This window comes from Phoxinus phoxinus (genome assembly GCF_949152265.1).
Source record: "Phoxinus phoxinus genome assembly, chromosome: 6".
Classification (NCBI taxonomy): Eukaryota; Metazoa; Chordata; class Actinopteri; order Cypriniformes; family Leuciscidae; genus Phoxinus; species Phoxinus phoxinus.
Window position 1 is genome coordinate 31,746,492 of NC_136881.1, and position 23,888 is coordinate 31,770,379.

The 23,888-nt window shown below is 38.7% G+C and overlaps 1 protein-coding gene across 3 annotated transcripts in view; it reads right to left on the reverse strand.

Moving 5' to 3' along the window:
- Positions 1 to 23,888, reverse strand: part of ctnna2 (catenin (cadherin-associated protein), alpha 2) — a 450,781-nt gene that overhangs the window by 310,199 nt on the left and 116,694 nt on the right. For all 3 annotated transcript variants that reach the window (XM_079617041.1, XM_079617042.1, XM_079617043.1), the window contains one exon: positions 15,409 to 15,612. In XM_079617041.1, coding sequence (XP_079473167.1) covers positions 15,409 to 15,612 — 204 coding nt within the window. The remainder of the gene's footprint in view (positions 1 to 15,408; positions 15,613 to 23,888) is intronic.

Sequence of the window (23,888 nt, forward strand, 5' to 3'; positions counted from 1 at the left end):
CCATATATCAAACACGCTTGCATGAATAAGTATGAAACTCGGTACACATATAGATCTCATCGGGCCAAACAACTTTCGTGCTCTAAGTTTTACGCCAGTCTAACAGGAAGTTGGCTATTATGGGTTGTATGAAAACGCATGCCCCTGGAATTTGATATACTCCTCCAAGAAAAATGATCCTATCGCCACCAAACTCGGTCAGCATGAAGTAAAGACATTTAGGACGCTAAATTGCGGACGGATTTTTGATATCTCGAATGGTTTGGCCGTGGCAAGGAAACGAAGTTATGGCGAGAAAAGAAAAACACAATGTGTTATAACGTCTTCATACATTTATTGATCTTGATGAAACTTCAGCAGTGTGTTTGTTGTAAGAGGGCGATCACATGGATGTGACTATTGTGAGTCAAAGTTATAGCGCCACCAACTGGCAGCAGGAAGTGTGTTACTTTCAAGATACTTTTGACTAAAGTGGTGGGGTTATTTTTACCTACAGTCACAAAACTCGGTCTGTATATTGTGCTTATCGATCCGGACAACTTTCTCATTTACAGTCATAAGCTCCGACCAACAGGAAGTCAGATATTTTGGTTTGAATGTGGTTTTGTCTCTCTCTGACAGAGATCCCCCTGCCATTCTCTCTGTGTGTGTGTGGGGGGGGGGGGGGGAGGGGGGAGGGAGGGAGGGAGGGCACACATACAGACAGCCCCCCCTTTTCTGTGTGTGTTTGGAGGGGAGCAGAAAGACTCACACTGATACAAGCTCTAAAGCAGACTTCTTCTCGACAGTCAAAGCGGGGTTAGGTTATTGCCCGTCGTGCACAGGAACCCGAAAGGCAACGGGGTGGCGGCTTTTTATATATATATATATATATATATACATATATATATATATATATATATATATATATATATATAAATAAATATAGCTGCAAGCAGCGATGGAGGGCCCAAGCCGGTGGCACCGCCACCTCGGTGCCTTTAGTGTAACTAAAGGCACCAGGGTGGCGGTGCCACCGGCTTGGGCCCGTAATCGCTGCTTGCAGCTATATTTATTTATATATATATATATATATATATATATATTTTTTTTTTTATTTTTTTTTTGTGTGCAGTTTTGTAATTTCTGAAATTACAGATTTCTTTTTCAAATGCTTTCAATGTATTTGGATTATACTGATTTAATTGCATAACTGACAAATGGACTTCAGTACTTGCCATTTGTTGTAAGTGTGTGTTTAATGGAGGTCATGTTAACAATTCCAGACAGACAAGAAGAAAATATTGTTTTATTTAACTCTTACTACAAAGCGGGCTTACAAACAGGAAGTATTAAGTAATTTACTTTTAATGTGATGCTTATAAAAGTTTTTTTTGTAAATAATTAGTGAATTTATTTTATTTTTTTACATAATGGCAAACAATGCGCACTGCTTACCTAACAAGACAATATCTAAGGTCATAGAAACTCATGCAGGATTCTTGCAATGTTTTGTAATTGTGAATGTCATAGCAAATCAAATCCCTTGTTTACTGAATCACACAGTATGTGACTGTGTTAAACATACTGCTTCGGTCTCAGATGTAGTAAACAAGGAGGCACAATAAACTGGGGTGAGACGGACATTCGTTTTCACTCGTAGAAATGGTGTGCAAGCAACCAGGCTGAAACATTGGGGCGGTATGACTTATTTAGAAATGTTAGCATGTTGACAGAACATATTTATGGAGCTCAGAGCTCCAAGCAGAAAAGCGATTATAACTGCACATTTGGCGCTGCTGATGGGATAAAGACTTGCAGAGAAATGCTAACAAAGACTGGTGAAAGATTCTCATGTGTCATGCGTGGGGGAATGAGAAAGGACCCAACAATGGCAGAGCATGTTCACAAATGAGAACTGAAAAACAGTGCTGTTTGTTCTCTTGATGCTGTCTGTTTGTTTCACTGACTGATACATCGCTTCAGATGGTTCAGTGGGAGAGTGACCAAATGAATGCGAATCGATTAAGAGCGTTTTTGCAAACGTGTTTGGCCAATTCGCCGAAAAGAAAGAATCGACTCAAAAGAATAATTAACTCAAGAATGATTGGAATCACTGGTCCAGTCGACAGAAATACAGGACATACTAACTGCTCAAATATTCCCATGGAAAATGTAGTTTATTAGGTCAGTCGGAGTGCTCACGGTACGCACAGTGCATACAGCCATATAGATGCAGGTGCCACTGTAGTCAAGATCAATAAAGGAAATAATATAGTGCACTGTAAGGCTCATCAACTCCAAACAAGAAATATGTTTATTTTATTGTTTATTATAGTAGATATAACTTAGCTGTCTCTTTAATATAATTCAAATTGTCATCAGTACAATGACTCATATCTATACCCCCCCCCCCCCCAAAAAAAAAAAAAAAATACTGACAAAAAAATAACAGACAGCTTTCATTCAAAATGAAGCTGTTTGAGAAATATAGAAGCTTTTATTTGTATTAATGAAACCTATGGGATGAAAATATGAGTATTATCCACACAAACGGCTGAATTTTGTAAAAAAAAAGAAAAGAAAAAAAACCTGAAGAAAATAAATAAATAAATGGTTGATAAATACTAATTAATAAAATAATAAAAAGATTGTGTATGTCATTTTAAGTAAATATTGAATAAAACATATTATTAAATATTATCTTATATTTTTTAATTAGAAATGTCTGAATGTCTATGTCACGGTGTGGGTTTTGTTCCTTGTTGTCTGTCATGTGATTCCCTGTTTGCCATGTGTCTTGTTAATTGTCTGATCATTGTTCCCATGTGTTTCTGATTAGCCACGCCCCCTTGTTATCTTGTTTAGCTTGTTTGTCTATGTATTTATACCTCTGTGTTTCAGTTGTTGGTTGTCGGTCGATGTTTGTGTTTGCTGTAGCTTGTAGATGTTTCCTGTTCCTTTCCTGAGTTTCCTGTTCTGTTGTTTATTAAAATAAAGTAGTGCGTGCACATGGATTCTCTCTCTGCTTCATCTATGCCTCAGCGTAACAGACTATATGTCACCCCAGTGGAACATAAACCCCAGATTGGCAATTACTGATGTAGACAACTGATCTTAGTTTGACAACACAAAAGCACACATGTGGGTGAGTAAAAGCATATAAGTGACTGTAATTAAGTAAAATGACATGTCAACTCAGAGAATGAGTGCATTATCATTACTAACCTATTAAGGGGAAAAAACAACAAACCAACAGCAACGAGAACAATAACAGCAGCAATAAAACCAAACGATTTGATTCTTGTTTAAAGGCAAAGAGCAGGCCCATAATCCAGCGTTCTTCTAAGCATTTCCTTTATCCTCCAACATTCACTCTCCACATGTATCTCTCTCGCTCTTTGCCTCCGATTTCTGATTGAACGGTTCCACATGGTTTACCCCTACAGTCCAGCATGCATTTATCCACCCGCCCCCTTCCGCTCGAGCCGCGGGATGAACTGCATGCTCCATCACCCAACCAAGTTCACCCCCTGCATTCATAACGCTAACATATGTAGCGCGCTAACACAGTTAGAGCCCTGCTCCTCAGATCCATGTCTGCTCGATTAACGCAATTACACTCGATTCCACAGCTCCATCCACCTATCAATGTCAATCGCGTTAGCCGCTCTCAAGTGTTGGGGGGAGGGGGTGTGGTCAAGTTGAAACTCGATAGGGTGGAGTGGAGAAGTGGGCATATAGCTCTAAGAGATTTTATTAAATTAATTTGTCTCTAGTTAATTCCATCTCATCCCCTTAATATGAGATAGCCTAAAAACACAATTAAATCTCGGTTGCCTGCATCACCTCGGCGGGGAATGGCGTGGCCTCGCGGCACGGATGCGCATTCGCACACATTGGCGTCAGCGTCTCGGGCCTGGCTTGCGCGGCGGGTGTTCTGATTCACGGCACGATGCCTCCGAAACGTCCTTAATTGAAAGCGAGCATGACTGTTGGCAGACAGCAGTTTCCTGACTTTATTAAAGAAAGCATGCAATGAGGATGCAGAGGGAATGTTGACGTCAAGCCAGAGCAGAAAGCTAATTCACCGGATGGACCCGGAGACTTTTCTAGAGAGGCTGATGTTTTTCACCCAAGTGATTATTTGGAAGAGCAACATGCGCATGACTAAGAGTGAACCAGACACGTTGGCCTGTCATGCGTCATCCGCGGAACTACCTTTTGAAATGGCAGAGGCATATCGACCGATCTGACAAACAGTAAAATTCTGAAAAGCAAAGATATATCTAATAAAAATAAAACAGAAAAAAAAAAACTTTTTGAAAGTTCTGAAGGATTTACACTTTACATAATATATCACTCAGGATATTTATATAAAAACTGCTTAACAGTTTTGTAATATTGCATTAAGGTGTTTGTTTGTTTTTCTCACTGAAACATTGCATCAGCTCTCAAAACGTATTCCCTATTCCATCTGCCACATTATGTTTGGCTACACAATATACAGTAGTCAACATTTGAAGTGGATCAAAACCTTTCATCAAAGTCATACATGAATTTTGAATGATACATGTTCTTGTCGTAGGACAACTTTGATGAACTTTTTTGATCCACTTCAAATGTTGACTACTGTATAAAGGAACACTTCACAGTCTTCACATCATACATTATAAATTAAATATAGATGAATCAAAGCTGCAAATATTATTCAGTCATGAGCAGTGAGTGATTTTCTCTTTTTCTTTTGTTCTTTAATTATCCTTAATGACAGACAGTATAACAGGGTTTAGGCTACTTTCACTTTAAGACCTGTCGCACATGACGCGAAACTAACACAAACTCTTTGGGCCCTATCTTGCACCCAGCGCAATTGACTTTGTACACCGGTGCATGTATCATTCCTATTTTGCACCCGCGCACAGTGGACTTTTCCCTCCACAGACACACGTCGGTAAATTAGGGAATGAACTTGCGCTCCCGGGGGCGGTTCAGCGAAAAGAGGAGGCGTGTTCCGGCGCAAACTTTCCCTGGTGCTATTTTGCAGTTTTAGAAAACCATTCCGCCACTGACCAGGAAAAACCCAGTCTAAAGACAGTGGCGCGTTAGTCATATGCTATTTTAAGGGCGCATGCTTGGCCATTATGTAGCGTGTGAACAACGCCTATACACTTTGATTATCTCATCTACACAGACGCAGCAGTTTTCATTTTTGCAAATCATTATTACAAGGAAAAAAATATTAACACACGAGGGAAATCATTGTTGTGTCCATGAAGATGTGAAAAAAAATAGGCATAAATCTAGCTTACACATTTACCCAAATTATTACACGCCTGTTTAACCGAAGCTAGGTTTCTCAAATCATCCCCATACAATGTCACTTCTCTGTGTTTTACGACCCTGACGAGAACGTCGGTCTCCTCGGCTGTGAACCGCTCCTGGCGTGCGCCTGGCAAATCCGCCATTATAATAGCAATCCGCCATGGAACAAGCGCGCCTTCTCTTAAAGGGAATGTGAGAGGACGCTCTGATTGGTTTATTTCACGTTACGCCCAAACCTATGAATAATGAAGCTACTTCAGACCAACACATTTTAGATTTGCGTCGGGCGCAAGAGTCATTTATCCCGCCGGTATAATAGCAACAGCGACCGGGATCCGCCCACAAAGTTACTTGTGTTTCGCGTTTGATACTTGCGTTTCAGATCATTAAAATAGGGCCCTTTACGTTAATTTAAGATTTTATTTAACAAATTCAACTGTGCTTGCGAGGATACTCTACAAAACAGGCCTATTTTCAAAACTTTTTGTCTTTTTTGTCTAGATGCGTGCCAATAGCGCACTGCTTTCTCTTTTGTATCTTATTGCGCTTGAATGGTTTAAAACCATTTGCATGGATATGAGCGTGGTCATATAATGTAACGCTAGCCAAAAGATGACAGGAAAAAAACATATTAGTGCTGTCAAAATTAACACATAAGTGCATGCAATACATGTTTTACTATTTAGCGCATTGAAAAAAAAAATATATGTAAAAATTTTAGGTACGGTTGGTGGTGCTCAGTAGTAATTTTACATTCTATGGTTATCAAGAATAGCATGAAAATAATTATCAGCTTATGGCAATTGTAATAGTTCCTTCATACTTGTAATAAAGTGTAATAAAGTTTTATTAGACTTTTAGATAGCACTTTATTTTGATAGTCCACTTTAGACATTCTACTAACTATAACTAGAAGTAACTTTGCAACTACATGTCAACTAACTGTCATTAGAGTATTAATAAACTGCTTAATATTTGCTAACACTTTATTCTGTTGGTCCCCTAACATTCTACTGACTATAAGTAACATGGCAACTACAAGTCAACTTATTCTCCCACACCTAACCCTAACCTACCAGTCTACTGACAGTCTACTAATACTCTAATGAGAGTTAGTTGACATGTAGTTGAAAAGTTACTTATAGTTAGAAAAATGTCTAAAGTGGACTATCAAAATAAAGTGGAACCGACTTTTGTTGTGGTTTCTTGGTCACTCTGAGTTGTACTTAAATAGAAAAAAGTCAATATTGATTAAAAGTTCTACTTTAGTGTTATATGGAGACAAGAAAACACAACTTACATGTTTGAACAATTTGAAAGTGAGTAATTAATGAAATTGTGGGTGAACTACCCCTTTAAAAACAAAACTGACCACACAAAATACACTTTCTACACCACAGGAACAAACTTCAAACAAACTGAGAAAGTGACTTTGTGTTTTTAGTTCTGAGGGGATTCAATAGCTGTTTCTTATACTACAGCTATATTTTCAACATGGTTTTACAGGAAATAGAATCTTTAGTCCTTGACATGCAGGAATTCAAGGCATACAGACATCACATTCTCAGCATATTGATACTGGCACCAACAATACAGCTGAATGACCAGCAAGTTATTCAAAGGAAGAAAAGAGCCAAAGAAAATCAACACAGCAAGATTGATTTTGGCCTGTTTGGATCACATTCAGCCCTTTAAACCCTGCTAACCCAAAGACTGATTTACAACCAGACTCAAAAACACACCCCCGAAATGAAATGAGTGAGGTGCTCACTAGCCTGGAGCAAAAAAAAAAAAAAAAAAACCGGAAAAAAAAGATGCTATAAGAGATAGAATGAGAAGCCCTTCACATACTCACCCACACAAAAACATTTTCAATGCACAGAGTTAAACTCACAAATTTTAAGTGGACATTAGTGCATATTTGACCAAAACACAGACAGACAAAAAGAAAAAGAAAAAAAGGCCAGCTGGTAAGAGGCTAGAAAATGACACATATCCCCCCCCCCACACACACACACACACATTCCACCCTTCCCTGACTCACAAAGCAATGCAAAAACTACTTTCACTCTCATCAGCGTTCAGTAATGAAGCAGCACCGCAGAAAACACAGCGACCGAGTGATTTATCATCATTCTGAGTCCTATTTCATTCCCCGATTACTGCAGGCAGAAAACATGAGGAGCAAATTAATGAAAATGTTGGGGAATTATAAACTCCACTTTGCTCCTACCTTGCCTGAATTAACTCGCATAGCGTTGCCAAATTAAGCCCTTTAAATATATATGGGGACTAATTTTGTTTTATAACCTGAAAACCTTTTTTTTTTTTTTGGAGGGTGGGACAGGAGTCGCAGTGCAAGTCCAGATTAACACCAATAGAGCCAGAGCTTGGGGGGAGGGGGGAACGTGAGAGAAAAGAGAATGTAAAAGAAACGCTTCTCTCCTTGCGTTACCAGAGCAAGGCCAAGGGCCAGCAAGCAGGCAGGAGTCCTTGTAAAGGAAATTGGAAGATAAAAGGTCCCTCCTTGAGAGTTTGCAACTATGCGTCCTCCTACTTTTTCTCATTACAGTTTCAGATGCCTTTGTGAAGGTGCAGAGGATCTACAAAAGTCAAAAGTTCCTTTTGTCCCCAGTCACAGCACTTTTGAGTAAGAAACTGCAGATATTAAATTTCTGCCTGTTACCAATAGCTTATCATTTATCTATATATTTATATATATAAAATTTGCAGATTTGTTAAAAGACTTAAAGACTTAAGGCCTAAAAGACATAAGGCTGTACAGGTGCTTTAACTAAGCACTGAGTTAAGGGTTTGAATACTTATGGAATGTACTAAATTTAGAATTTCATTTTAAATAAATTTGCAAAGTTGTCACAGAACCGTTTTTTTGTTTAGTTTTTTGTTATCATTATGGTGTATTTAGTGTAGATTGTAATTCACAGTAGTTTAACCCTCTGGGGACCAAAACCGCGCCCCCGCGTTTTGCTTGTGTTTTTTTTAAGCAATGCAAAATAAACTCAAAATGCTCTGTTAATTTTGATCTTTCATTTTCGTGTTATACATCAATCGATCCTGTTCAGTTTCTATTTTTTTTCTCAATACTCACAATAAAAATAAAGTGTTTTGCTTTTTGCCAAATAAAGAAAAATTAACATGATGCGAGTTCCGCACTCTCTCTGTCAATGAACTCCAATTTGAAACGCGTTCGAAAATGATCTGTAACTCCGCGGAAATTCAGTCAAACAGGCAAACATACCCACGGGCATAAAGCTTGAGATCGCATCTTTTAAATTAAGTAATTTATATAAAAAACAAATATTCTCATCTGTAATCTGTATGAAAAAGGAGCGATTCCAGTTGAGCTGTTTACGAGCTCATTAAATTTAATTTGTTCACGCCTACTATTCCCAAGATAATGTGTTAAGCCATTTATGCAAAACAGGTAAACGCCCCTAAGCAAATGCATTAAACGCTTCAAGTTTCAGTCACCTGCGCGTTGGGAAGATGGCACGATACAATAATATTCTTCAACTTTTTTAAAAGGAATGTAGCTTCATCACTTTCATCACATCACTGTTTCGCCCTAATTTCTGCTCCGAGGTTTTGATTGTGGCATTTCTTTGAGGTTTAGAATCCAGTAGGCTATTCACTGTTTCTTTTATGAATTTAATAAAGCACTCTGTCTCGTATTATTCTGTCCAAACGATCCATATAGGCTACTTTTGTGTCCATTCGTTTTTCCTTTTTTAACCCGTAATTGAAAAATGAAAAAGTTACACACCAAAAATTTTATTTAATCCGTGTATCATTCGTTCAGTAGTTTTTTATTTAATATTGAAAATAGAAAACAGTTCCTTTTTTGTTTTTTCCAAAAAACAAAAACAAAACAAAAGCTTGCTTACAGATCGACCACAGCTCCCTCCTACTTTCACTCGCTCCTACGAGTCTACATCCCTACCAGAAGCCTGCGATCGGTCAATCAGCGACGGCTCGTGGTACCATCACAGAGAGCTACAAAATCACTCTCCAGAACATTCTCATTCACGGTTCCATGCTGGTGGAATGATCTCCCTACCCTCGTCCGGAATGCAGATTCCCTAACTACATTCAAAAGACTGAAAACTCATCTCTTCCGTGAGCACTTGACAAAAAAAATAAAAATAAAAATATTCCTTTAATCCTCCCTTGTTTGGCTTATGCTACTCTGAGCAATGCCTGAACTTTGTATTTTGAGCACTTCTTGCGTTATTTTTGCCTCTTTTCAGTGCCTCTTTCAAAGGAACTCACGATGACTCACTTGCTGTAGTCCTCAGTTGTAAGTCGCTTTGGATAAAAGCGTCTGCTAAATGACTAAATGTAAATGTAAATGTATATCTAAAGTGGACCATCAACAAAGTCAAGTGTAACCAAACATTATTATAATATTTAACAATGTTACTGTTTAGAATGTATTTTTGATTAAATGGTAAATGGTAAATGGACTGCATTTATATAGCGCTTTCACAGACCCAATGGCCACCAAAGCGCTTTACAATATTGCCTCACATTCACCCTTTCACTCACTCATTCATACACCGACGGCGGTGTCAGCCATGCAAGGCGATCCAGCTCGTCGGGAGCAGCTGGGGTTAGATGTCTTGCTCAAGGACACCTCGACACTTGGTCAGGTGGAACCGGGGATTGAACCACCAACCTTCCGGTTTGTAGACAATCTACATGAACATATCAGGCATCAATCTACATATCAGGCATCCCTATTAGTGTGTGCTGAAACAATGCAGAAACACGCTTTGCAAATTCGCCTCAGATTCTCTCTTGAGTATCTGGAATGGGCTGGTATATGAAGTAAGCATCTCTCATTGGTAGAGCAAATCAAGCCAGGGACATTAGGGCTGACAGATGGAAGGGAGGGTATACAAGTTGCTATGGGAAAAGGCTGATGGATCGCCCCATACAGGCCACTTAATAGGGCGCAAGTGTGGAATCTGGCTGGAAAGAGGCTCTCGATGAGGAAGCTGGTGAGAAATGCTGCAAAAACAAATCTGAAATGCGTAAGGTTGTCTTTTATCTGTGATGATGTTAGAAAGGTCAGTCCAGTGAGGATGTTTATTTTAAGCAATAAAGCCATCTAGCACAAGAGCATAATTAACTCAAAGGAAGAGCCACTGTAGTCAAACCTGGGAGACCTTAAAGCTTCTCATATTCATGTGAAAATACTAAATTCCATATACAGGAAAAACCCAACGCTATCTCACGACCAGTTCATACGAATTCGTATGAGTGAGTAAAAGGTGGCTAATTCGTACAAATTCGTACCATACGATTTGTTTAAACAAAGTTTTTGTCAGTGAGGAGAAACCAAGAGAAGGAAAAGGAGGATATGATGTCTAATGAGATTGGAAAGATAGCAAGATGGCAAAGTTAAACAATCAGCGTGAGCCATCAAGTAGAGATGTAGTTTAAGTCTTGAAAAACATAAAGCCTCGCTCGTCTCATCAGATGTGGAAAACAAAAAGCTCACATGAGTCCAGATTCCTTGCAGACTGTTCCTCACCCCTCATCAGTAACAGATACAGGAGATCCCAAACATATACTTCAAAATGCAACAAACACCAGTTGTAGCCAACAGCTAAAAAAGAGACCTCAATCTTCAGCCAGGGTACATGAGAACTAAGATGACTCAACATTCTTGTAGCCAGGTTAATAGAATAGCAAAATGTGTGCTAGCAGAAGACAAAAGTAAAGAGAGAGAGCAAATCACAGGAGATGTTTGCAGGAGGCTTTGCTTAAAAGCTTGAAGGGGAATGTGTGATATGCATGTGTATTTTTGTTTGTGTCTTTAGGGGGCAGGTTTTGGACCAATGCAGAAAGAGTGAGATGGATGGTGAGAGCGAAAGAAAGGCCTATTTCTTGTGCATGCTGTGGGTTATTTTCTCTGAAAATGACTGGTCTTGTCCAGTGAGACGGTGTCTAGCACTTGCCAAATCAAGGCATCAAAGCGTTTGTGCGGCTGGGAGGACACTGTGCAGAGGCACCAGCAGTCACATGACATTACTGTGTCATGTCACGACAGCTTGTTATTAGCTATCCTAGGGAGATGGGCAGAAAGTCACAACATTCTGTAACTTTTTCTAAAACTTAGACCTTTTATTAAAAGGAAGAAAAAAAACCTCCAAGTTCTGGAACATTCTGAACTATGCATTCAATAGACCTAAATTGAGCTAAAATGTAAACTTTCTATTTTTAAGAGGCCATAAAAAAATAATCAGATTGATGTAATGTAATGTAATGTAACAATATAATATAATATAATATAATAGTCACGATAAGACGACCCTTAATATAAGACGATTTATCTTTTTTAGATGTAAATTGAGTATTTTGAAGAAAATATTTTATTTGAAATGTTTTAATTTTAATTAGCCTGGGAAAACCCAGACCACTCTCAGTTGTAACTGAGTAAGGGTCTGGCAAAGCTCCATAGACAATTCATTTCCACAGGGGCGTCACCAACGGACGTCGGATAGATCTAAAACCAATCAGAGCGATGAATGACATGACGTATGCAGAGCGACAGAGAAACATCTCGAGACTCTCAGCAATTCTCTGTTTGTGTTAACGAAAATGACAATTTTAAATCGCTTGAAACAGACGCGATAGCTGATTCGAACGAGTGATGTTGTGATGTTCCACGGCGGCATCCATCTTTGTAATGTACAAAATCTGCGTCACCGTCTCTGCTCTGTCATCATCGTGTAAAACGTTTCTGATTGGTGCCGCGATTTCGGCGGATTGGAAATGGGTTTCAATGGGCTCTTTGCCAGACCCACTTGCAGAGCAAATCTAAATTTGCCGGAAGTGGTCTGGGTTTTCCCAGGCTAAATTTTAATGGTAAAATGGTTAAATGTTAACAATAATAACATTCAGAAACAAATAGTTTTTTGCTACCATACAAATAACCTGAAGTTCTTAGTATTTAGTAGATTTCACAATGACTGATTTCTCACCTTTACCTATCTGACCCAGGGGATATGAATGTTTTTGTTTTTTTCCTTAGGCCGATCACATAGCACTGAAAAGACAGCAGTTTCTCCCTGAAGTCGGAGGGCAAGCGGCACGCTAATCTATGAAGCCGCATCATTCTTATGCCGCATCAAAGCGGCCGCTTTGAGGATATTGACAGGCAAATGTGTCAGTACGTAACAGAAATAAGAAATGGGTCTAAATGGTGGGTAAGTTCATCTTTTTGGCTATTTCCAATGCCTTCAGCTGGATGACGGCTCTGGTTATGGGCAACCCCTCATTTATATTTTCGGCTACGTACTGACACACTGGCCTGTCAGTTTCTTCGAAGCAGCCACTTTTAGGACAGCAGTAAGCTTTTCTTTGACTGCTCGCCATCTTGTTTTTGGGCTCGCCATCTTTTAATATTACACTCTGACACACTGTATTTCCTGTTTTGTTTAGTTGTTCAGTTCATGTAATGTCTGTATGAGTTCTTGTTAGTTTCTATGGTTACTGATTAGTTCATTTTTGTCCAGCTGTTTCTGTTTAGTTCCCTCATTTACTATATGTATATACTCCCTGTTCTGTTCATTTATTGTCAGTTATTGTTTCGTGTAATGTGCCGTTCTACTTCTGGGGCTCCAGTAAAGTCTATTTTGAAGTGTTATCCAGTCTTTGTATTCCTTATTCATGCCTTATAAACGTTAATAATAATAATAATATAATATAATATAATATAATATAATATATGTGCATTACTCTTAGATGTTTCCCAGTGAATCTTTCTTTTGAGATGAGTTACTGAGTCACTGAATCACTCACTCAAATTATTAATTTAAAAATGCTGATTCATTCAGGAACGAAAGAAGTCAGTTGGACTGAATTTGAAAGCTAGCTGAATTTGGACTACTACTGTGTGTATATAATAATTTATTCCAGGATTATAGGTTACAATATTGATGATTTATCCCACACAACACATTTTTGTCAAATCAAATGCTCTCTAGATTTAGATTGGCCCTCCACCACATGCAACTGACTTGTAAGTAGCAAATTATGGTTAATGACTGATATAACACTAAAGCATATTGGTCATAATAATAATACAATACTTTTAAATGAGAAATGCTTCAACCCAGGAATGAAAATGCCCTAGCCGAACAACTAGTTGGAGTGTTAGATGCACATTAAGTGCTGGTGACCCAACTTATAATATTGAGTCACAAAACAGAATCCTACCCTAAAACTGCAGTATGGAGTTTGTGATAACACAAGATCTCATTTGCTTCTAATCTATACATCCCATTGTTTCTATTTATTTCTCTATAACTCGTTGATCTGCTGTTCTTCTAAAGTAATCTTCTGGGTCGCACAGGCTCTGCACTTGTGTGGCTGGTTGCAACACTGTTAGGCTGATGGAGTGTTCGAAGAACCTTCCTCTTGATCAAGCCTTTCTGTGTAGCCCCCTGGAGGCCCGAAGAACAGGCATCCATCTTCTTTAAACGCAGTGTGACCGCAAGAGTGCCACGTCCCGCTAAGTGTAAGATTAAGCTCTACTAACCAACTCCCTAAATCCTCTTTAGTGCACTGCAGGCCAAGCTAGCGAGGTGAACCACCACACCCACAAAACCCTGGACCCTCTCAACCTCTAGCCACAAACCGAGCTCCCTTGACCCAGGTCAGCAATGCATTACTCTAACCGATCAATTGATAGATTGGCCTGTCCAGGCTGCCGTAACTAAATCAGCCAATTCTGATGATTCAGCAGTGGTCTCGGGAGCCTGGGCGGGTGTCACCAATCAACGATCACCACCGGCCAGGACAAGTATGGACATTCTCTTGTCATTTGAACTTAATTTATTGCAAACCAGCACATTGATCAAGCTCATGCCGTTCCACAAGTCGTTCAGGCTTGAGCTTGAAGAACGATTAGAGCAAAAGGTGGAAAGAAGGTGGCAGAAGTTGAAGAGGTGTTAGAGGAGAAACTGAAGGAATGCAGAAATCAGACACCACTTCTAGATACCTACTGTACCCTCCTTAATTCCCAGAAGCTAGAAGTCAACAATGCCGACTTGTAAACTTGCGGTATCCTGTACTACCTATAAAACAGACCATTGGTCTATTAAGACAAAAATGGTTTTTATAACAGCATCAGTCTGTAAACGCAGCTAAAGAATATCCAGAGACTATTCGGGTGCAAAATACATTAGTATACGTTATATAACAAGTGCACGAGGAAAACGTATTTGTGCTAATGAAAATATTCACATGAACAAACTCATACAAAGATGCATATGCAAACATACCAAAAAAAAAGCATAACAAAATGAATCCGTTGAGAGACTAAAACTCATATAAAACAAGCGTCCTAGCAACACAAACACATTTCCTCCCAGAGCAGGAGCTTGTAATTTGAGTGCTGATGTGATATTCATCTCTACTGGCGTTGTGTTTTGACTAAAGGGGCATCGCTAATCGAATGAGAGGTTGTATTTAATATCCCTCTGTTCCCGTATGGTGCTTGAGCACACCAGCACTAGGAAACATGCATTAGATTATAGCTGGGTAGAAGCCATTGATTACTGCATAGCGTCAGAGCCAGACAGGCCCATTGATACCACAGCGATCAATATTACAGAACACTTGCCAATGGCTTTGTGACACCTGTTTCAACGTAATTGACAGATACACACAACAAGAAAGACACATAGGCACAGGCATAGACACCATAGTGATAATTCTATAGGATTATATGCCTTAAAGTCTTTAATTTGAGCAAAGGACAACAAACACAGAGACACAAAAAAGAAGGGTTTGTGAAAGACTAAAGGTCAGAGTATTGATTTATCAAAGAATATTAAGACCCTTTTAACTGGTGAACTCTCCCAATATGAACAGTCAGTATCTATCCAATAGGGACTGGTGGAAAGGGGATATATATATATATATATATATATATATATATATAATATATATATATATGTATTAAAGACAACACAAAACTATGAATAAAAATAAAGAGAAAACCTAAAACAAAACAAACAAACAAAGTGCTCAAAAAGAGCTACATAGTAGAAAAGGATGTTCAGGACTTACATTGTTCATGTACTCGCTCAGCAGGTCTTGCAGGGCTTGGCGCACGGCATTGCACTCGGCTACGATGCGTTCACGGCGATCGTCGCGTGTGCAGGAGGAGTCGGCCATGAGGGCGGCGCCACTAATGATGCTCTCCAGACGTTCCTCCAGTGACGGCCTGAAGCGAGCCTCACTAAATGTTAGTGGATCCAGAATGATCTTATTCTGAAACAGAACAAAAGATGCCCAGGGACAGGTTTATGAAAGTTTCTGTTAAAAAATTAAAATTCATAAACACCTTTAAGATTAACAATAAGTAAGTAACTAGTAGCATTGTGAGTCATATCATCAATTGCTTACGTTTTTTTTTTTTTTTTTTTTTTTTTTTATGTATGTATTTGGTCTTGGCGGACAAGATCTGCTATGCATGTTTTTGCAGAGCAAGTATGGATTGCTACTGTCAATAGATACACAGGCACGCTGCTGTGAGCATGTAAGATATGCTGCTGCTATACATGAATAGGCAGGTGGAGCTGGGGGAGGTGGAAGGGTTTCAGAGAAACTCTAATAGCATGTTGAAATGCCTAGCCTACAGTGAACAGTGAACCATACTATTTAAATGTTGAGCAAGCAATCTCATTGGTTGCATAATAAGAAGAGCTTAATCAGCTTGTGCTAATAAGTAATGATAGGATTGTTTGCAGATTGCATGTAAAGGACATATCAGCCTGCGCCATCTAGAGTTTCATGACTGAACTAGAGATATAGGGCCAGATTTACTAACATACTGTCAGGATTTACTAAAGACACACAGTGATAAAATAGCACTGAAAATGTCTGGGCACAGATATTTTTGCGGCTGACATTATTGCATATGCATTTGTAGGAGTTTCCCTTTGAGACGCAAAATTTATGGGAGCAGAGTATTTATTGAATCACGCAAGGTGATTTATTAAGGTTTGCACAAGTTTGTACTGGTAATTGAGCCATTATTTAACGCCCCAAAAAAGCATGTATTAAACCATTTTGCGCCTGTGTTGTTAGTAGATCACCCGCACCTGATTAACAACGGCTCTGCTTGTTTGCGACCCTACATTAATTTGCGCAATTCTTGGTAGATTGCGTTGGTCATTATGGAAATGATCCGTCTGTGTTCTTTATTTTGCACGTTGTCAATAGATAAAATGCAGAACTTTCCACCGTCGTCCGCGCTTTTATGGAATTGTGCTCTCACGCTAATTTGTCCTTTTTAGTAAATCTGCCCCATAATATTAAGTGCCATAGTAACACCTGGCTGTTTCACACACAAACTTCTCAATCATACTATGCTGGATAAAATATTTAAACCCTATAGTCAGTTATGAACTATTGATGTACTGTACTATATACATTCCCCAGATGGTAGAGGCTTTGTGTAGCAGATAGAAGGATAACAAGCCCTGTGAGATGTTTGCGATAGTTTCCATTAGCGATCAACTGAAGACATTCTGTTGGAGCCTATATCCAGAGGCTGTTATAATGTGACCTTCAAGGCGAGATCCAGGGCCTCGGTTACAACCACATTGTGATTTAATGGGGCTTTTAAACACAGGATGCAGACTCAAGAACACCCTCCCTTTTTATTATTGAAAAGTTGCTACCAAATACAGGTTTTATGATCTCTAGGGCTGGGCTGGGGAAATTACCATATTGATAGTGGCGATATTATGTTTTACGGCTATATATGAATACGGCTTCGGCAGCAGTTTGCATTTTGTGGACTTTGCCAGTGCAGATGAGGTGGAGGTGGCATTTAGAGGAACCAGAAGTGGCTAGTGCCCTTTACTTTTGAGACTAATATTCAGAAAGGCACTTCACCAAGCGGTTAATAATAAGTTAGATCTTTTTTACAGATCTTTCATCATTTATATCTCAGCATGCACTTCCTGTTATTTGGCATGTCCACAGGCAGGGAATGATGTTTGCGTCTTTCACATGTGCTAATCCAGTAGCAGTAATGCAAACTAACAACAGCAAAATTGGAGAGAGAGAGAGCTTTCCCTTTATAGCATGTTGCCATGGTGATCAACTCTTAAGTAAAAGATTTAACAGCAGTCTTGGCCATCTCAATGACTCAATGTATATGGACATTTATTGGTTTGTTTGAAATATGTTGGTGTCAAGTTTCCATGTCTATTCAGGTCCACCCGCTTATTGTCTGAATGAGGGACTAAAACAAAGACTTGTGTGAAATGTCTGATTGGAAAGCAACAGGAAGGACATTCAGATGCTGACAGGCTGGAGAAAGCCATTGTGAAACAATTTGTACAGATTACTTAGATCTTGTGTGACTCATATGCTGACTACATATTCCAATTATGATTTGATTTAGTTAAATACAACATGAAACAGCCTTTACAAACACATTAGAATTGTGTGTGTGTGTGTGTGTGTGTGTGTGTGTGTGTGTGTGTGTGTGTGTGTGTGTGTGTGTGTGTGTGTGTGTGTGTGTGTGTGTGTGTGTGTGTGTGTGTGTGTGTGTGTGTGTGTGTGTGTGTGTGTGTGTGTGTGTGTGTGTGTGTGTGTGTGTGTGTGTGTGTGTGTGTGTCGAATGGTACAATAATTAGCTGGAATTGGTGGGGGAATTGGCTGTTCACATTTGTGACAGGTGCTATTTTATCAAGAGACAAATCTTATAGGCCTATACAACATTTATACTTTATATGGTCTTACTTCCACTTTGGCATTAATGTCTGGGGGGAGGACTAAAGTTACAATAAAATCTTATATTGTAATGTATATTAGCATAATCATTATTTTAGAATGATTTCTGAAGGCTCATGTGACACTGTAGGCTGGAGTAATGATGCTGAAATAAATATCATCTTATAATATATTAAAATAGAAAACAGTTATTTAAAGAAAAGAAAAAATCCAAAATAATACTGATTTATGTAATCAAATAAATATAGCCTTAGTGGGCATAATGCTTTAAAATAATATTTAAAACAATTTACCAACCCCAAACATTTGAACGGTAGTACATGTAGAGAATAATAATAATAAGTTTCTTTGGAGATAAAATATATATTCAATAAGAAAATACATAAAAGCTGTAAGACCAAACATACCTAAAAAAAAGACATAAACTATGCAATATGCACTAAAAAGACATATGAAGTGAAATGTAAAATGCCATTCTGAAAGGGTGCCATCAATTTGTCAGCGCAAACATAATTAGTCCAGATTGATTGCTGAGGAGTACACAAACTCATCTGTAAAAATGGATCATGATGGGCCAGACGCAATCAGTTATCTAGCATACTGTATGCATGAGCGTGTGTGTGTTTTAGAAGTGGGTGGGATTGCCACTTACTCCGCTCACAGAATGTGACAGGTTGTTCGTCAAGGACGATATAATGAGAGAGCGTACAGGAGAGCGGTGCATTGAACGTAACCTACTTTTACACAGCGACTAAAAAGCTTTGGAGTGAGAGGACGGAAAAGAGGAAAACATGGCTGAGAGAAAGAGCGAAAAGGACAGAAAGTGTGTGACGAACAACAAAGTTGGCTAGCCTGGTGACTAGTCTGTGCGGGTTATTAATGACTACTGTCTATGTGGGGTGTCTCTAATTTTGGACGAAATCCAGCAAACTGTTGTCCTACATTCAATGTGTGTGTGTGTGTGTGTGTGTGTGTGTGTGTGTGTGTGTGTGTGTGTGTGTGTGTGTGTGTGTGTGTGTGTGTGTGTGTGTGTGTGTGTGTGTGTGTGTGTGTGTGTGTGTGTGTGGACATACAACAAGGTTAAGAGGGCTGGTGCTCCATCTGATTGAGTCATACAAACACCACCTGCTCCATCGCAGTGCCACCAACACTTCACCCTTTGATACGCTATTAAAAAGTTTCTGCCATCACTGTAAAGCGACTGCCCACATCAGAAGTCTGTCTCATGTGTTTCTGTTGTGTGTTGGCGAGCCTTCTGTCCACCACAATGGTTTACATACACCAACTGTAATTCTGAGTTCTCACAGTCTGTAGGGTAAAAGAGTTCTGAAACTGAGAAAGCCTGAGTAAACACATTTTGGTGACAGATGCAAAGGAAGAATGACAAATAATGTGTTAAAATGGTTTTATGACTTGTCAAGGAAATCTCATATATCACATGGCCAAAATAAGTAAAAAGTCTGCCCCTTAAAGAGGTCATGTCACTTTTGTTTTTCTTATTTTTATTTATAATGTTATGTTGTTGTCGCTTTTTAAATCATTTACAATTGTTACATCATTATGGATGTGTGGTTTGGATGTTCTTTGCTTTTTTTCTCTGTGTTGTCCGTTATTACTTTCACTTTTGCAGGTGACGTGCTGATTGGTCCGTCCCTGCTGTCAATCATCTGAGAGTACACATTTACAGCTTCTTTCTCTCAAAACTACCTTAACCTGAGAGGTTCAAATTGTGTTTGTATTGAGAGGTATGTTTTAAAACCCCAAAACAATAAAATACATAAATGCATCTCCAAACACACAAATGATTATTATTAGTGGTCAAATCGATTAATTGCGATTTATCACATCTAACCAAAAAGTTTGTAAATATAATATATGCTTGTACAAAAGTTGTAATCAAAATGATTAAAACCCCCTCCCCCTAACACTGAGCACTGAGAAGTTAAAAATAGAGTGATGGGAAGCAAAATATACTGTTATATATAACATCATTTATAATTTACTGGTATTAATATATAAATGAATTATATAATATAATATATAATTTATTTCTAAAAGAATCTGTACACAGAGTCAGCGGTCAGCACAGAAGGAAAAAGCTATATTTCTGCATTCATAATACATTTCATTAACTTTCAGTCCAAATGGCAGGCTGATTTTAATCAACGTGTGTCATTTGAAAGGGGTGGGGGATGAAACGGGGAAAAAATGCAACCTCCAATCACAGAGACAGAGACAAAGGGACGGGTTTAAAAGCGGGTTTGGAAGGGCACAAAGAGCCATGGGAGCCTCTGCAAAACAGCTTGTTTGAATACAAGACAGAAAACACAGAGGAAACAGCGCCTGGGGAATAGCACCTATTGTTATTCCATTTGGTGCTTATTGCAGGCACAGGGTCTGAGTGACAATCTGAAACGACAGTGAAGGAGAGATAGAAGGACTGAGTCCAACTTGTCCTTAAAGGAGCAGATACTGATTGATGAACAAATCGTTCATTCGAGACACATCTTTTTAATGACTCGATTGAACCGGTCCGCAAAACTGTACAATAAGTTCATGAATTGTTCATGAGTCAACAACTCACCAACTTACTGAACCAAGAACAGGTTTGAAAGGCAGCTTTACACACTAGCACTTTTGGTGCGCACCCGGGTCCGATTGACGTCAGATTTCGGTTCATTTAGATGATATGAATGTCCTAACCGTATATGAGTCCACCAAGGGTGGTCTAGGGTACGGTTCATGTGAACTCTGGCATGGTTGGCTAGCTTATTGAACTGCTGTTTTTGTGTATTCTCACTTTCCAGGCCAGTGTGACTGACACACTGCAGGCGGAGAGAATGTATATCTCATTTCTCCTTGCCTTCAGCAGAAATGGACTCCCGCACTCTTTAGAACATTTGTAGTGCATTCACAGCAGATATGCAAGTGCCGTTTTGTGCCGACGCTTTGAAAACAAAACCAAAGGTTCAAACACCAAAATATACATTTGCATTTTGCCGCCTTCTCCTGCGTCATTGAAGCAACAGGGGTAAACGGATGCTGCTTTGATGAAGTAAATGCACTAAGGTTTGGACTCAAATAATGTAATGTGAACACAGTCCAGCAGGGGAAGGGAGAGGGGGGAGCAACCAAACTCTGGTTCGGACCAGGCGATCAAACCAAGTGTGAAAGAACCCTAAGAAAACCAAAAAACACAATGGTCCCTATATTGCACCCAGCGCACTTGACTTTGTACACAGACGCATGTATCATTCCTATTTTGCACCCGCGCACAGCGGACTTTTCCCTCCACAGACGCACGTCGGTAAATTAGGGAATGACCTTGTGCTCGGGGGGACGGTTCAGCGAAAAGAGAAAGCGCGTTTCGTCGCAAACATTATTGCTATTTTGCAGTTCCAGAAAACAATTCTGCCACTGACTAGGAAAAAAAATAGTCTAAAGTCAGTGGCCCGTTGTGCGTGTTATTCATATGGTATTTTAAGGGCGCATGCTTGGCCATAATGTAGCGTGTGTACAACGCACATACACTTTGATTCTCTCATCTACACAGACGCAGCAGTTTTCATTTGTGCAAATCATACATTATTACAAGGAAAAATATTAACACCCTAGGGAAATCATTGTTGTGTGTCCATGATAAATCTAGCTTACACATTTACCCAAATTATTATACGCCTGTTTAACCGAAGCTAGGTTTCTCAAATCATCCCCATACAATGTCACTTCTCTGTGTTTTACGACCCTGACGAGAACGTCGGTCTCCTCGGCTGTGAATCGCTCCTGGCGTGCGCTGGCAAATCCGCCGTTATAATAGCAATCCGCCATGGAACAAGCGCGCCTTCTCTTAAAGGGAATGTGAGAGGACGCTCTGATTGGTTTATTTCACGTTACGCCCAAACCTATGAATAATGAAGCTACTTCAGACCAACACATTTTAGATTTGCATCGGGCGCAAGAGTCATTTATCCCGCCGGTATAATAGCAACAGTGCCCGGGATCCACCCACAAAGTTACTTGTGTTTCGCGTTTTATACTTGCGTTTCAGATCGTTAAAATAGGGCCCTATGCGTGTGTCAAGGCAAAAACTATCTTACAGCGTTTGGCTATGTCAGATTATCACATTGTCACAGTGCTATTCATATTTATAGCTTATATTTTACACAATTTATAATGCAAAGTGCTGAAAACTAAAATTTAACTAAAGAGGAATAAAATACAGGATAAATAATTTAAAAAAGTCTAGCAAAAAAATCTAAATAAGATTTTCAGCATAATAAATAAAATCAACATGTTTTAAGGCCCACATTAATATAAATGTAAAATGTTAAAAATGCTGTGTTAATGCTATGTATATATTTTTTTTAAGTTCTAAAATTGTTTAAAAATTGGTGCTATTTACGTATACATTCACTTTGTTGCAAAATAAGCTACAATATGCCAATACTGTAAAAATGATGCTTTAATTTAAACCTAAATTAGAACATAATTGCTGCTCTAAATGGATTTAATGGTGATAAAAAAAATTACATGCATACACTTTTTGCCACTATGTTAATATAAAACATGTTATGCTTCACAAAATAAATATATATATATATATATATATATATATATATATATATATATATATATATATATATATATATGTTGGGGCTTAAGGTTTGAAAGCCCACCCTTTTTGCTCTGGGTGAAATAAATAAATATACATTCAGCAATTATGCTTTTATCCAAAATGACTTAAACATGAAGGGTAAAAGTATAAAATTAGCAAATAGTCATCTCACATTTTACTTGTGTGCTTGGGGAGGCCCAGAAGATGCATCTGAGATATAATTTATGTACATCATGAAAAAAGTAGATTTGCATACCGGTACATTTTTAATGCACACATGCTGTAATTGTATTTAAACTAGGATCTCAATCTTGGGAAACCAAGTTGATTGCTCATTCTTAAGCATAAGTGACAGAATACAAAATGCACACTGATTGCTGTGACAAAGGTTAGATGCAGAAGTGAGAAAAAGGATGTACATTGAGACGGGATTCAAAAATAGAAAAATGTATAATAATCTATGCTGTCAAATTCAGAATGCATATGCATATAGTGTTGATTAAACAAAAACTGCACCACTACATATTTTGCACTTAAAAAGGATGAAGCAAAAATAATACATAAAATAAAACAATTAATGAATTAAAAATAAAACAACTAAATTAAATTAAATAAAATATTTTTTTGTCAGACAGACTAATTGTGTCTGGGTCTAGCCACTTGGGACTAGGCCACATAATTTTGTCTGGGTCCAGCCACTTGGACTAGGCCATACACAAGTGACTACTTATTGAAAGAAATGTAAAAAATTCACATAATGTGACTATTTCTGTGAGGAGATATATGAATGTCGAAATCTCTGAATGCTCTGCCAAACTTTGAATGGGCGTGTATCCTTGCTGCATAGACAGTGCATAGGAAACCAATTTCAGCAGACAGTTCCGTGAGGTCGAACCATCTGGACAAAAGCACCTAAATTGAGTTTCAGTAATCGCAGGTTTCGTAAGCACATACTGAAAAACTAGTTTACAGTTTAAAACATGGGGTGGACGTTGCATTTTAGCTGTTATTATCAAGAACAAAAGAAGGTTTAAATAAGAACTGCCGAAGATGGACATTCTCAAGAACAGCGGCACACACAGTATCCTAAAAGGTCATCTGCAAACATGTTTGTCAAGTGTGTCTTTGGGCTGCATTGTTAGAAGACACAATGGGAGCTTTAGGGATTTTTCTTGTACATAAA